The following is a 16,381-nucleotide window of genomic DNA, read 5'->3' as shown; positions in this document are numbered from 1 at the left end:
GAACTAGTAAATCTCATTCTCTCACACCTGTTTTTTATTCAAAGATTGGAAGAGAAAATCATTCCTGCTTTTTCAACTCCTAATTGGTTTCTTAACTTTGAATGAACTAATAATTGAGCTGAACTAGTAGAATACACTGAAATAAATATTTTCTCTGAATCTGCAGAAGAGGTTACTGATGTCAAAAGCTGATTTAGCATTTCAATAAATCCCAGTTCCAGGTTGCTAAGCCAGTGACTACCACCAGTCCAGTGGTTTGACCTTTTTTTAGAGCTTGGCAGAAAACACATAATGCTTAGTACGTACTACTTTTTTTATTAATTACATTCATTGTAATAGATGATAGTAATGTTTAGGCCTTAGCATAGGTTGCCATAATTTCAAATTTAATTATAAATAAGTTTGCTTTTAAAAATAATCCTGCATTTAATTTTTTTATTTCAATTATTATTATTGTTATTTAAATCACCAATCTTTTTCCACCCTGGCCCTAAGGGTAGGTAAGTAATGAAGGTGAGACCAGGCTTTCTGTGAAGTAAGCCTATTCTTATATGCATCTATATTTTCCCCTCAGTGATGTGCACAGAGGAGGAAATATAACAAAATGAAAAGATGCAAGGGAGAAAATCTAAACCAGAAAATGGAGACGAAAGGAAGAAGTGGATACAGAAGACAAGCAGAAACACAAGGAGGAAAGAAAGAAAAATAACCAAATAGAAGAAAGAGAAGAAGGAGAAATAGGAAGCCCTATATCCAGAAGAACTAAACTGAGGCTGAAATCAAATTGCTGGAGATAAAGGTAGGAAAATGGGGTAGGGAGAGAAGTTTTCAAAACAGAAAAAAAGAAGGAAAGAATGACTCATATTTAAGTGGGCTCACATTTGTTTTTACAACACTTAGTTTTCAAAGCTGATTTAAAGAGCAGGTGATACCTCCTCGATTAGGCCAAGCAAATACAGCAAAAATTATTCAAGAATATTCTTGTGAATAAAACCTACCAATTCGCTTTGTCACTATTCATAACCCCCTTTTTCGTAAACATTTGGATGAGAGAGCTTTTATTCACAAGAATGTTTATGGAAACAAAAAATGTCATGAACATTCGCAGGAATAAATATTCCAAAGAATGCTCACACAGGAAGTACTTTATTGGCCATTTGGAATGATTCATACAATAGGTTAGTTGAACAGTTATAAAAGTTTGTAAATAATTTGTGAACAGGAAAGGGAAAACAACTCTGCAAATATATCCTAAATTGCTACAATTTTTTCCTCCTAAAGAAATCCATATGAAAACAAGATTTTATTTATGAGTTCATATGCTCTTGCTGCTGTTTACCTACTTGAAATGATAATCCTTCAATTCATGACTTCATAACCTTTTCCACAGCAAACAATTGTAATGTCACAAACAGAGGATTCTATTTCAGGTTAGAAATGAACATCATGAGAAGATGAGCCCGTAAGAAAAAAAATCCTATTTTCATGACACCATCTCACACAAGATGAAGATAGAACAAAGCAACGAAAATAAAGAAAATATGTAATACGAAAAAAGCAGAATTGATTCGCCATAGAATGGCTTTCAATCTTCTCAATGTGGCTTTAGCTGCACTTCAAGGCTTTTTAGATCAGTATTTTAGGAGCCAACTGGTTTTGTTCTTTTTTTGGAGCTCATCAGCTGCAGATAACTGTCTAAACGTTTTAATCAGAGAACTTTTAAATCACAGTAAAATATTTCTGTATCAGAATGCTTTCAGATGCCACTAAAAGGTGTCCTATCCATATCATAAACGTATTTTGTAAGTTATGTATGATATTCACTTTCTATGACAGCAATTGCCACTAGTATACTAGATTTTCAGTATAAAAGATAGTTATATGGGGCTTAACCCTGCAAAGCTTAGTTACAGAAGTTAACATAGTTATTGACACTAGTGGTCCCACTGAAGTCAGTGGCTCTCTTCAGGTGGGTAGGGACTACTCAGACAAGTAATAGTTTACAGCTTTTGGCCCCTGGTGTGAGGTTTTTTTGTTTTTACTTTTATATGCTCTATTCTGTACTCAAAAACAGTAATATAGATGTGAAAAGCGGAGAAAGCATAACTAAAGCCCTATCTGAATCGCAGCATGATTGTCAAATAATTGCGGCTGAATTTCAGACAAGACATGAAAAATCATGGAAAAGTAATAAGGAACCTATATTAATTGCAGTAATTTGGAAAAGCCAGTGAAGACCTATTTGATTAAGAAAAATTTGCTATAATAATATAAACACTCAAGTATTATGTTATGCCTGCTATTTTTTTTTTTATAACCAGACATTTTGCTGCAACTATATTAGTCATTAATGCACGAAACTGACAGTCCAAGCCCCAGTCACTGTCAGCTTGGATAAATGGGTTTCTACTGTACTAATGGGGAAAAGGTGTGTGGTGCAAACCTGAAAATGTATGCAAAATTGTGGATTGTTCAAAATAAGCTAATTAAAATAAAAATTGTGGTGGAAACCTAATATAGTGGGATCCACAATTTCCACAATATCGCAAATTAAGTGGGGCCTTAAGCATCACATATCTCCCACTTACAATGCACACAAAAAAGAGCTCTGTGCATGCACAAGCACATCCAGGTCTTTCGAGTTTGTTCCTGAGCTCTAAGATCACCAATGCTATGAAACAGCAGTATTATTAGCATGCTAATCTCATTATGCTTCTTTCAGAATTCTCAAATCCAGCAATGCAGCAAGTTTTATTAAGGTCACGCTATATGGCATATACAGTGACAGAATATGTACAATAGTGTAATAATTTTAATACTGTTTTGGGATATTTTAAATTTTCAGAATATTATGGAATGCAATGTGGTTGTAATTAATCATAACTAGTCCCTGAGCAGCAGGATGCCTACTGAACACAGAGGGAGTGTCTCAAGGGGCTTATCCCACTGAAGATGAGAATTTCAGATAAATTAAAAACACCATATTCTAGGAAATCATCAGCTTCATTTCCAGAGTACATATCCTTTACCCCACATCCCCATGCATATTTTTCTGATAGCTCTAGGTAACTATGTGTCCCCTATTACTAGAGTAAATGAGCATCTTCTATGCCCTCTATTCTATTCCCCCTGTAGCATACAGATCCCATGGCTCTCTGTAACATTCTTGCAAAAAGGGTGATTTTATAATTAAAATCTTTACTTGGTCTAATGGTTGGTGAAAGGGGTGATCCTTACATGGTGTGAAACATTTAGGGGACACTGATAAGATACAAATCATATCCAATAACAGTGGCACATATTGTTACCTCCACTTCTATGTACAGAGATGAAAGGTGTTCAGAATACTGGGCAACAGTGACTGGAAAACATATGAAGTTGGGAGAGGAGCCATGGTAGCATCATTCCCCCAAAAAGAAAAGGAGTACTTGTGGCACCTCAGAGACTAACCAATTTATTTGAGCATAAGCTTTCGTGAACTACAGCTCACTTCATCGGATGCATACTGTGGAAAGTGTAGAAGATCTTTTTATACACACAAAGCATGAAAAAATACCTCCCCCCACCCCACTCTCCTGCTGGTAATAGCTTATCTAAAGTGATCACTCTCCTTACAATGTGTATGATAATCAAGTTGGGCCATTTCCAGCACAAATCCAGGTTTTCTGGATGTGTGAGTGACCCAACACTCTCACAAATCTTGGGAGACAGGCCAGTCCTTGCCTACAGACAGCCCCCAAACCTGAAGCAAATACTCACCAGCAACCACATACCACACAACAGAACCACTAACCCAGGAACCTATCCTTGCAACAAAGCCCGTTGCCAACTGTGCCCACATATCTATTCAGGGGACACCATCACAGGGCCTAATAACATCAGCCACACTATCAGAGGCTCGTTCACCTGCACATCCACCAATGTGATATATGCCATCATGTGCCAGCAATGCCCCTCTGCCATGTACATTGGTCACACTGGACAGTCTCTACATAAAAGAATAAATGGACACAAATCAGATGTCAAGAATTATAACATTCATAAACCAGTCGGAGAACACTTCAATCTCTCTGGTCACGCGATTACAGACATGAAAGTTGAGATATTACAACAAAAAAACTTCAAATCCAGACTTCAGCAAGAAACTGTTGAATTGGAATTCATTTGCAAATTGGATACAATTAACTTAGGCTTGAATAGAGACTGGGAGTGGCTAAGTCATTATGCAAGGTAACCTATTTCCCCTTGTTTTTTCCTACTCCCCCCCCCCCGACGTTCTTGTTAAACCCTGGTTTTGTGCTGGAAATGGCCCACCTTGATTATCATACACATTGTAAGGAGAGTGGTCACTTTAGATAAGCTATTACCAGCAGGAGAGTGGGTTTGGGGGGGGGGGGTGTGAGAAAACCTGGATTTGTGCTGGAAATGGCCCAACTTGATTATCATACACATTGTAAGGAGAGTGATCACTTTACATAAGCTATTACCAGCAAGAGAGTGGGGTGGGGGGAGGTATTTTTTCATGCTTTGTGTGTATAAAAAGATCTTCTACACTTTCCACAGTAAGCATCCAATGAAGTGAGCTGTAGCTCACGAAAGCTTATGCTCAAATAAATTGGTTAGTCTCTAAGGTGCCACAAGTACTCCTTTTCTTTTTGCGAATACAGACTAACACGGCTGTTACTCTGAAACCTATCATTCCCCCAGGCTCCATGTGTTATGTGGGTAAGGCTGGACAGGGTGGGTGAGGAGCCTGGGGAAGGTCACTCTGCATGGCATCATCCCATGGCAGACTCTCACCATGCTGTAAGTTTTAAAATTCCCTCAGAGGGGAAAGTAAAGTTCAAGGAGCGGTTTGGTGGGAGCAGGAGGACATAACACAGAGGGGCTGGTCTTCTGTGTGGATACCATGGCTTAACCCTCTGAGGATAGCCTAGGAACCGTGCAATTTCCCTGCACTTTCTGGATATCCATACTTCAGAGAAACAAACCCCTCTGCCCAATATTTGGTTAGGCAAATTCTTCTCCTTAAACCACATGATATATTGGGAACTCAGTGAGGGGAATTTATATTTTCCTGCTCTTGTCATGGATTTTTCTACAGGAGAGCCCAATCCAGTCCCTTGTAATGGATGGAGACAAACACCTTAACTCCCATTCAAGTCAATAGGAGTTACTGGATGTGAAATCATTCAGTGGTATAAGCCCCTTGAGACACTCCCTCTGTGTTCAGTAAGCATCCTGCTGCTCAGGGACTAGTTATGATTAATTACAACCACATTGCAATCAGGAAGGCTAAATCACACCTGGAGTTGCAGCTAGCGAGAGATGTTAAGAGTAACGAGAAGGGTTTCTTCAGGTATGTTGGCAACAAGAAGAAAGCCAAGGAAAGTGTGGGCCCCTTACTGAATGAGGGAGGCAACCTAGTGACAGAGGATGTGGAAAAAGCTAACGTACTCAATGCTTTTTTTTGCCTCTGTCTTCACGAATAAGGTCAGCTCCCAGACTACTGCACTGGGCAGCACAGCATGGGGAGGAGGTGGCCAGCCCTCTGTGAAGAAAGAAGTGGTTCGGGACTATTTAGAAAATCTGGACATGCACAAGTCCATGGGGCCGGATGCGTTGCATCCCAGAGTGCTAAAGGAATTGGCGGATGTGATTGCAGAGCCATTGGCCATTATCTTTGAAAACTCATGGCGATCAGGGGAAGTCCCGGAAGACTGGAAAAAGGCTAATGTGGTGCCAATCTTTAAAAAAGGGAAGAAGAAGGATCCTGGGAACTACAGGCTAGTCAGCCTCACCTCAGTCTCCAGAAAAATCATGGAGCATGTCCTCAAGGAATCAATTCTGAAGCACTTAGAGGAGAGGAAAGTGATCAGGAACAGTCAGCATGGATTCACCAAGGGCAAGTCATGCCTGACTAATCTAATTGCCTTCTATGATGAGATAACTGGTTCTGTGGATGAAGGGAAAGCAGTGGACGTGTTATTCCTTGACTTTAGCAAAGCTTTTGACACGTTCTCCCACAGTATTCTTGTCAGCAAGTTAAAGAAGTATGGGCTGGATGGATGCACTACAAGGTGGGTAGAAAGTTGGCTAGATTGTCGGGCTCAACGGGTAGTGATCAATGGCTCCATGTCTAGTTGGCAGCCGGTATCTAGCGGAGTGCCCCAAGGGTCGGTCCTGGGGCTGGTTTTGTTCAATATCTTCATTAATGATCTGGAGGATGGTGTGGATTGCACCCTCAGCAAGTTTGTGGATGACACTAAACTGGGAGGAGTGGTAGATATGCTGGAGGGTAGGGATAGGATACAGAGGGACCTAGATAAATTGGAGGATTGGGCCAAAAGAAATCTGATGAGGTTCAACAAGGACAAGTGCAGAGTCCTGCACTTAGGACGGAAGAATCCAATGCACCGCTATAGACTAGGGATCGAATGGCTAGGCAGCAGTTCTGAAGAGAAGGACCTAGGGGTGACAGTGGACGAGAAGCTGGATATGAGTCAACTGTGTGCCACAGTCAACTGTGTGCCAAGAAGGCCAATGGCATTTTGGGGTGTATAAGTAGGGGCATTGCCAGCAGATCGAGGGACGTGACCGTCCCCTCTATTTGACATTGGTGAGGCCTCATCTGGATTACTGTGTCCAGTTTTGGGCCCCACACTACAAGAAGGATGTGGAAAAATTGGAGAGAGTCCAGCGAAGGGCAACAAAAATGATTAGGGGTCTGGAACACATGACTTATGAGGAGAGGCTGAGGGAACTGGGATTGTTTAGTCTACGGAAGAGAAGAATAAGGGGGGATTTGATAGCTGCTTTCAACTACCTGAAAGGTAAATCCAAAGAGGATGGATCTAGACTATTCTCAGTAGGGTAAATGGGTAAATATGGCTGATAGCAGATGACAGGACAAGGAGTAATGGTCTCAAGTTGCAGTGGGGGAGATTTAGGTTGGATATTAGGAAAAACGTTTTCACTAGGAGGGTGGTGAAACACTGGAATGCGTTACCTAGGGAGGTGGTGGAATCCCCCTCCTTGGAAGTTTTTAAGGTCAGACTTGACAAAGCCCTGGCTGGGATGATTTAGTTGGGGATTGGTCCTGCTCTGGGCAGGGGGTTGGACTAGATGACCTCCAGAGGTCCCTTCCAACTCTGATATTCTATGATTCTATGATGCTCAGCACTTTTTAAATTCAGGCCACTTATTTGTGTGTCTAAATATGGTCTTAATGGCCTATCTTTAGGCACCTAGGTGTGAAAATCTTAGCCATATTTACCCATTTATGCAAGTGTGAATTTTTATATTTTTATTTATTCAGCTTGCATAGTGAAAGTAGACTACTCAGTTTCTACTCAGCGTCACTTTCTGGTTTTCATGCATTAGCAGAAAGCCAGGATAATTTTCTGTTTCCAACATTATAAGGAACAATTTTAAATCCCCCAAACGGTTTCAATAAATTATAGTCATGAAAACACACTAATTTATATTTGATTTTGTAAATTCCCTTAAACACTCATCAAAATTAGAGTTGAGGCCTACAACCATTCCAGTGTTCTTCTTTATTTCAGAAGCCTAACACTGCACTGCTGTCCCCCCTGTATTGATCATGTACATTATGTAAAAATGAGTAAGTGCTGATAGTCTGAACAGCTAGGCTACAGCCAAATTTGTTCTGAACTAGACAAATTCAGGTCTTGAGGTGCAGAATTGGTCTCCACCCTCCACTTTTCTTGGGGTTGAGGAAGTACCAGGAATAAAATCCTTGCTCTTCAAAGTTTGGTGGAACAGGTTCAGTGTCCCCTAGAGTTAGAAGGGATTGTACCTCCTGTCTTAGGAGACCTTTGTGAGAAGAATCACTGAAAAGGGACAGGGAGGGAGGGTAAGCATCTTGAAGTACAACTAATCACTTGCAGATATATACAATCAGGTGAAACATGCTGTGTGTTAGACTGTTGTTCTTTTAATAAATATGAGTGCAAGTTATCCTAAAAATACTCACTGTTCATGCTCCATTAAGCAAGCAGCTACACAAATGAGCACAGCCTTGCACCAAAGTAAGACTGTATCATTACCTGTACTGTGTCCAGGAGTTGACAAAAGCCACTATAAAGATAAAATGAACACTGCTGAATGCAGTGGCGGATTTAGAGTTAGAGTTAGCGCAGCTTCATTTTTGAGGCCCCCCCTAGAGATCCAGCCAAGAAAAAGAACATTCTGTCTTATCTCCCCCATTTTTCATTCTTTTTTTCTTCATCCACCTCCTATATTATAAATAATAGGAAATAAATGAAAATAAAGTGAGGTACTTTGATTGTTTTTGTAATCTAACTTTTTTTCCATAGACCACTTGAAAATTGCTGAGGGTCTCAAGGGACCATTTAATGATCTTTCCAAATGTTCTTTGTACCACTAGCTAACTATTGTAAAGTGCTTTGGATAAGAGCGCTTTATGAAAAAAACCTTAATAACCTTTCCTTGGTCCACCTGAATGGAGTTTTCGGAGCACAGTTTGAGAACTTCTGGTCTAGATGAAAGCTTGTATTTGCATTATGCTAACTTGAAAAATGTGTAAAAATAAAAAGCATAGATGACGCATGAATGGAAAAAATAGAAGTTAACTTCCTCTGAAGAAACTTATTCAATCTGAAAAAAATATATTTATTTAGATAATTTTGTAAAGAAAAAGTGTAGGAAAAAAAGCTAAGTCATCGCAAGTAATATTTTGTAAAAAGGCACTTTCCATTGTCAATATTGCCGAACTTGTCAAATGTTCCTAACTCATCGTATTTCACAAATAAATTTTAATTCGTTTCAATACAGAAAAAGAATGCTCAGCAGAAACATTTGTGACAGGTACTGTTAAAAATATTTTCAGAATGGTTTCCACATTTGGAAAGATTGCCTGCAAACCATCACATACAAGTCTATACAAATCAACTGGTAATCTTGAAGCACAGACCTCATAATTTTCAATAAAATGAATGAAATGTTTCACTTCATCTTCAAAAAGATGTGTGTCTATGTCCTCTAGGTAGAATTCACTAAATTTCTTACTGGCTTTTAGCATTTTCGTCCATACTTCTATCAAAAAACATGCAAAATAAATCAGTTTTCTTTAGAGATTCACCTCTACTCTGCAATTGCACAATTATTGAGTCACAAACAACACGGACGGTCTCAACGGTGATCACAGAATCATAGAAGATTAGGGTTGGAAGAGACCTCAGGAGGTCATTTAGTCCAACCCCCTGCTCAAAGCGGGACCAACGCCAGAAAGGGCTTTGTCAAGCCGGGCCTTAAAAACCTTTAACGATGGAGATTCCACCACCTCCCTAGGTAACCCATTCCAGTGCTTCACCACCCTCCTCCTTCTCTTTCCCTTTTAAACTGATTTCATTGTCTCTCACTACATCGAATATTAACTTCCTGCTTTTTTTACGCTTCTCATCAGATATATCAGAGGAACCTATATTTTCTGTTAATGTTAGTGCCTCTGCTTCCATGGAGCTATAGTCATTTCAAACTTCCATAACAAAACTTTTCACTGAGGCTAACAATTGTGCAGTATTCAATAAATTTGTATCGATCTTTTGCAATGATTTGCTGATGGCATTAATTCTTTGAAGTAAACGGTTCAACAAAAGAGTAAAACCAGCAATATCATACTTTTCAAACTTTTCTGCTAAGGATTTTGCTTCTGTTTTTGCACGGGTTTTTTTTTCAGAATTTGATGTGGCAATGTCTAATAGGGTTTTCTTTATATCATCCTAGTTCATTTTCAAAGCCAAAAGAGCATCTGAACGAGCAGACCACCTGATATCACAAATTCTTTTGATTGTCAAATGTTTTTCATTTGCCTGCTCCAAGCATGATTGTAGCATACTCCACCGATGTGTGGAAACCGAAAAAAAGGCATACACGTTTTGAACAAAGTCAAAAACGTGTGTAGCTCCCTCACAAGATGTGGCTGCAGTGTTGCAGATTAAATTTAAGGAATGGCTGGAACATGGTATGAATAAAGCAGAGGGGCTTCCATTGTTCAGTCTTGCCTGTAGACCTGAATATTTTCCTGCCATATTTGTGGTGTTATCAAAGCTCTGCCCATGACAATTTTTGATGTCCAACCCTAAATTTGCAATGATTTCCAAAACAGATGTCTCTATACATTCAAAAGTGTGGGACTTTAGCTGGCCAAAACAAATAAATCGCTCTACAACTTCACAATTGCTGGTCACATATCTTAAAATTAATGTTAATTGGTCTACATGACTCACATCTGGTGTTGAATCGACTATTATGGAATAATACTTGGCATTCTTTACTTCATCAGTGGATTGGTTTCTGAGCCTCTTTTCCATTATAATGATGAATTCATTGTAGGTTTGGTGTTTTTAAAAGTTGGTCTTCCCTGAGCCACAATACTGAATTTTTCAAATGGTCTTTGAGAAAATCATCAAATTCACTAAAATATTCAAGGCAGGTTAAAAAATTACCTTTTCTATTTGACAGTGATGACTCATCATGTCCTCTTAGAGGTAGTCCCAAAGAAGACAGTAGTTTGACTGTGGCAACATGTCTCAGCACTTTCCTCCAATAAGAACGTTCCGTTTCAAACTGAGCCAATAAACAATCAATTCTTCCAGATAATTTACACCTTTGAGCAAATTTACACATAGCATTAATATGAGCTTTGGAAGTTTCATGATCAGCAATATGTCTTGCAACACTTCTCCAATTAGAGTGCCCATCAACGAATGTTTGTTTTCCTTTACTATGGTCAGGGAAAAATTTGCAAACATAACAGTAGACTGCCTTAGTGGCTTCTGAAAAAAATCAACCAAATTCTCATTTCTGTCATCATTTTTCTTCATCCTCAGAAAATGTGACTCATAAAGACCTCTAAATTGCTTTCCTCTTGCAACCTCATACTCTTTTCTCAAATTTTCCATATTACCTACGTTTTTCGGTTTATTTACTAAGAAATATTCTATCATATCCAGTGAAATAGATTTTGGCCATAATGCAATGTCTTCAGGTTTCTTCCCTTAGGTTTCTTCCCTTACTTTGACAAAATTGCCAATATTTTGTACTTCCATTGTCACTTCAGAGTCCATTTGTTCAACTTTTGCAGTCATTGTGGTATCCCCACAACTCAGTAAGTGAAGAGAAATTCAGATGTTTCCTCGTCCATACTTTTTGATGAACGTCCACTATTCAATACTTCAAGCTTTTTAAAATAAGATGACAAACTGTCTTTTTGCTTCACTTTGTCTTCTTGCCTTGCCTTAAATTTTTTGCATTTTTGACTGCCAGACGCAAGTGTCGCTTCATTATTGCTAAAAAAAACCTGACCTTGATTTTAGGCAGATTAAAAATGTCTGAAAGAGCAGGGGCATAGACACGGGTGGGCCGTGGACCACCCAATTAGGTTTAACACAGTTAATCCCACATTTTTACCAGGCTCCGTAAAAAATCAGATGCCTTAGTTACCATAAATCCAACTTATGCAGGGCTCAGAGAGCCTTAGAAACTTTCTGAAAAGACCTAAAATATTTTTGTATACCTAAATATATCCTGATTTGAGAGAGATGATATCCCATCCACGTTTAGAAGTCGGTGCTGTTACCATTGAAAAGCTAGGAATCTCCTCTTTCCAATGACTAAAGCTCCCATTTCTAGCCCAGCAGTTCCTTGAGATATGAGATTTTTAGAACTGTGACATTTATATGTACAGAAAAGCTACCACTAGTGCAGGACTGACTCTTGCCCATTTTAGGATTTGGACAGAAGTAGTTTGGGTTTGTTTTATTAAAGGGGAGAGGTGCAGGGGAGAGATTCCACATTTGGGAGAACCTGTTTTTCTGACAGATTAATTTTTTTTAAATGGTAGGCTTTTGAAGATGCTCAGGTGTCTGCAATGTTATACTAAGTCCCAGGGAGATGGACAGTGAGCAGAGGGCTGGTGTAATGGTCAAAGATGTATGACAAATGAACTGATATGACTGCAGGAACGTACTTGTAGAACTTCAACTACATGTATTTAGTTCTCAGTAAAATCTGATGACAGTAACCTCTAACTAATAACACATTAAGACCTATAGCGTAGTTTCAATAGAAAACCCAGACTGAAACAGACATAGCAAAGTCTATATGGTACTAAGGAATGCAACCTATCAATACAATTCCAACATGTTGCATTACAACACACTATATTGCTGAAGTCTGTTAGAACCAGTTTGAAATGTTCACCCCTTGTTGATAAAGAAATGACTTGACAGCATGGGCTTCCAATGTATAGTATAGTGCCATAGCAGGGTTTAACTTTCAATCCCTTCCCAGAAATGACACACTTCACCAAAACAGGATGAATACCAGCACGATGGCATCGCTAAGTCTAGCACAAATTTCACCGTCAGAAATATGAGTACTGGGGGAAGGGGGGTGGGAGGGAAAGACACATGCCACAAACTCTTTCAAAACCCATTAACAGCACACAGCATATACAAAACACACCGAAAAAATTCCTAGGATTAGAACAACATTAATGCAGAAAAAGAAAGTTTTGAGTTGATAAGACAACCCAACAACCCGAATGCAATATTTAATTTCTTTAAAGCAATTGAATATTTAATTACAAAGCTAACAGCACAATTGTCTGCCCACAACCACAAAACTCCCTCAGAAGAAAATGCAAATGACATTTCTTTGACTTTCCCTGTGTTTAACTGTTAAAGAGAAGATGATTTTGTTTGTTGGGGGATCTGTTGTGTTGCTATCAATCTATGAAACCCAGAAACATCACTGTGTTGCTACACCATATTCTTTCAGAATTTGTATTCTTGATGAAAATTTAAACAAAGAAGATTTTCCACTATAGTTTTGATTTAGTGCTAAATATGAAACCTTTAACCTACTAGATATTTAGTATTCAAAAGCACATATGAACAGGTCTAAAAACTTGGAGTCTTCCCTCAGCCATTATGGTAAATACTGCATGGGTAGAAGTACCATTCTCAATTCCAGTCCAGCAGTACAAAGGAGATTTTTACACAAATCAATAATACAAACTGTAGCCAGACTTTAAAAAATGTAAATACCTCTTTCAAACAAAGTCCATTCTAACAGATGGTCCCATTACAACAGCAACACAGCACCCGGTGATAAGCTTTGGAAAGGCAAGGCAAACCTTGAGGGAGGCACAAGAGTTCTTCACATAGCAAGAGGATTAAATATTAATCCTTGCAGTAGTTTAAAAAATATGTATTCAGAATAGGGTTATATACTTAAAACAGCTATATTGCTGTCTTGGTTTCTATTAGTTTGTGGGGGCTAGAAAGGACAGAAAGATTTCAGTATATTTTTCAGAACTATTCAAAATTAAGTAGATCATTGCTTAATACATAAGAGCACAGAGTTGATGGGAGAAATCATCTGGCCCAGCCAATCTGTGCTTTTGTGTACAACTGCTGGGGGGCCACGTGGTTTTAAATCAATGCTGTACTCCCCAAAACCCAGGACTGCTAGATACTGGGATGGGCTACAACATAAAATAGAACTGCCTGTGGTCATTCTAATAGCTTGCGCTGAGGCGATGCAGTGATATCCTGACCATGCCCCCTTCTGTCTCGTCACACCCACTATGTCAGAGGTAGGCTGACGTGGTAGATGACCTGTCTATGCCCCTGAAGAATACCCTTACACCAGGGGAATCAACTAACTGCATATGCGGCTCTATATGGCCGCTTTACACTGGCAGACTAGTGCAAAGCAGCTGCAGCAGGGCCATGAATCTGGCCCATAATGTAGAAACTTATGGTACTTCCAAGTCTTTGTAGATTTTTTTTTTAAATAAGATTTTGTTACAATTCTCAGAATGATGGGATGAAAGATTAATAACAAAAATTCCCTTTGAAATATTCCTTTCTAAACTCTGATTTTTGCTATTTTTTTAAAAAATACATTCCAAAGTGTTTGTCAACACTCTAAAGCAACATTTACATTTATAAAGTAATATTTTAGATTTTTTTAAAGGTTTCCACCACGCCATCCTTACCTATGCAGCTTATCCTCCAGCATCTCCATGAATTTCACAGCATTTTCCTTCACATTTGTCTCTGCAAAATAAAAGTCAAAGTTAGGGAGTGCTGTAGCTATTTAATTTTAACTTGTCTACTCTTATTATTTACTAAGGAATCAAGATGAAGAGGTAAAATACATAGATTTACCAGTGAAAAATGTCTCTTGATTTTTTAACACCTTTTACGTCCCATCCCTTACACACTATATTATACACGCATCAATTTGAAGGTGAATTCTACTAGTTTTTTCATATTAAAATTAGAATCTGAATATTTACCCCTACCTTAAAGTCTAAAGCACATATTAAATTAATGTGTTTAATTTATTAGTATTGGTAAATTCTGACCTCAGCTGTGTAATGCAGATGGTGGGGAGAGCAGAAAGAGGGCACAGGTAGATTCTTCTCATCACGTAAAACAATTGGGCTAGATCCTCCCATTACCACAGGAGACTCCTGCCAGACGCGGGTCCCAGCTACTGTGCAAGTCGATGCTCAAGATCTCTTTAAAACTTAATGAAATATGTGGAACTAAACTGAAGCTGTCCCAAGCTACCAAACAATGTTAATGGAAATTAAATTGTTCCCGATCCACACAATGTTCTAAGCTCCAGTATACACTAGGACCTGGACATTACTAAATGTGTGTGAGGATATACATATGTCCACCTATATCCTAGTGACTTCAAATCTGAAGAGTTTGCTGCATGTCCTTACTGCACATGAAGGAAGGAATATTTTTAGCCTTCATTTTAATGAATGTTATGCACTGCACTAAAAATGTCCTTTTTTGAATATTCATATCCCCCAACCTGGACAAGATGCGAAAGAGATATAAAATCCTTCCTTGAAGGACAGAAGCATCCAGTGGATCAACATTTCCATACTGTGGCAAAGACAGTTCTTCATTTTTGTCTCTAAGCAAAGTTACTGTCTCTAGGTCAGATGGGAATATTTAACTTCTTAAACTGATAATGTAAACTATATCAATTCTTGATAGACTATTCCTCCAAATACACTACAGGGTTGTACACTTTGTTGCTTCTGTAGGCCAAGCTCATTGCACACACCATGGGCTCCTGGCATCCCTTCATTTTCCCAACAATTTGTAACCTGTTAAATTTATTTATTTTCTTTCTGTCTCAGAGAGAAGTCACTGGGGGCGGGGGGGGGAGGAGGGAGGCAACATTTTAAGTCCATTGGAAGGACGGACAGAGCTGAAAGGTGGTGGGTGTTGTTAGGCTGGAAGGTGTTAACAGCTGCCATCAAACAAGTTCTGTAATTTACAGACAATTACAGACATACGTAAAGATGATGGGTGTGGTAACCAGATACCAGGAGCTGTGTTGTACCCCCACCCCATTTTTTCCTTCCAGTTTTCCAGTTCCCCGAAAATCAATACAGTTCTGCCCACTGATACCTAGAAGATTCCCTGAATTTTGGGAATTGATTAGATGTGGTGTTCAAAAGTTATCAGGTTACAACTGGGGTGACCAGACAGCAAGTGTGAAAAATTGGGACGGGGGGTAATAGATGCCTATAGAAGAAAAAGCCCCCCAAAATCAGGACTGTCCCTATAAAATTGGGACATCTGGTCACCCTAGTTACAACCAAACAGGCAGACAAGCAGATAAATTCCATAAAGTTGAGTGAAAGGCCTCACTTGGCTCAGCCAATCAGATATGATTGTTTCTATAGATGATACTCTTGCAAAGCCTCACATTGCTCTCCGTGGCACTGTCAATTCAAATTCCCCTTCAAGAGGTGCTATACAACGCAACAACACGCTATGATCCAGAAGGATCAAGAAAGGCTACATGTAAAAAACTGCATCTGTTTATATTTACAGTTCTGCATCTCTGTCAGCAAAGTGCGAGGGAACGTTATACAAATAGATAATATAAAGGGTTGCAATGGTGATGGAGGCCAATGCACAGTTTCTCTACCTCATAACAAAGAGAATTTTAGATCAAAGCTTGTTAGAATAGGCAACACTGTACTATATTATAAAGCTTGTAAAAAGCATCTAGTTTTTTAAATACTTCTAATTCCTATTTTTCCTGAAAGGTCTATCTGCGAAGCCCAAGAGACTTTGGAAGACTGTAAGCCTTCCTTTAATCACATACCACAGTTTTAGCTAAAAGAAAACCTCATTTTTCAAACTATTTTTATCTGTCAGTTACAAATGTTTTGACGTACGGTTTGACATGTACTTTGAGAAAGAACAGCTTTAATGTGTATGGCTGCAATGCTCTTTGTTCAGTTACCATTGCTTTCATACCCTTGAACATGAAATAATACAAC

General features: G+C 38.9%; 1 protein-coding gene across 7 annotated transcripts in view; it reads right to left on the bottom strand.

Annotated features, from left to right (window-relative positions):
- DISC1 (DISC1 scaffold protein) overlaps positions 1-16,381 on the bottom strand; it is a 369,386-nt gene that overhangs the window by 51,548 nt on the left and 301,457 nt on the right. For 5 of the 7 annotated variants that reach the window (XR_006289703.1, XR_006289704.1, XM_043543293.1 and 2 more), the window contains one exon: positions 14,054-14,114. Coding sequence is in view for 5 of the 7 variants with exons in the window: in XM_043543293.1 (XP_043399228.1) it covers positions 14,054-14,114 (61 nt within the window). In the remaining 2 variants the exon portion in view is untranslated. Of the gene's footprint in view, positions 1-8,053; positions 8,104-10,493; positions 10,655-14,053; positions 14,115-16,381 lie in introns of those variants that run through there. The other 2 variants (XM_043543295.1, XM_043543294.1) reach the window with 2 other exon arrangements.

The sequence above is a fragment of the Chelonia mydas genome, chromosome 3 (genome assembly GCF_015237465.2).
Source record: "Chelonia mydas isolate rCheMyd1 chromosome 3, rCheMyd1.pri.v2, whole genome shotgun sequence".
In the NCBI taxonomy this organism is placed as follows: domain Eukaryota; kingdom Metazoa; phylum Chordata; order Testudines; family Cheloniidae; genus Chelonia; species Chelonia mydas.
The sequence above is the reverse complement of the archived record's forward strand: the minus strand, read 5'-3'. Positions and strand labels throughout refer to the sequence as shown.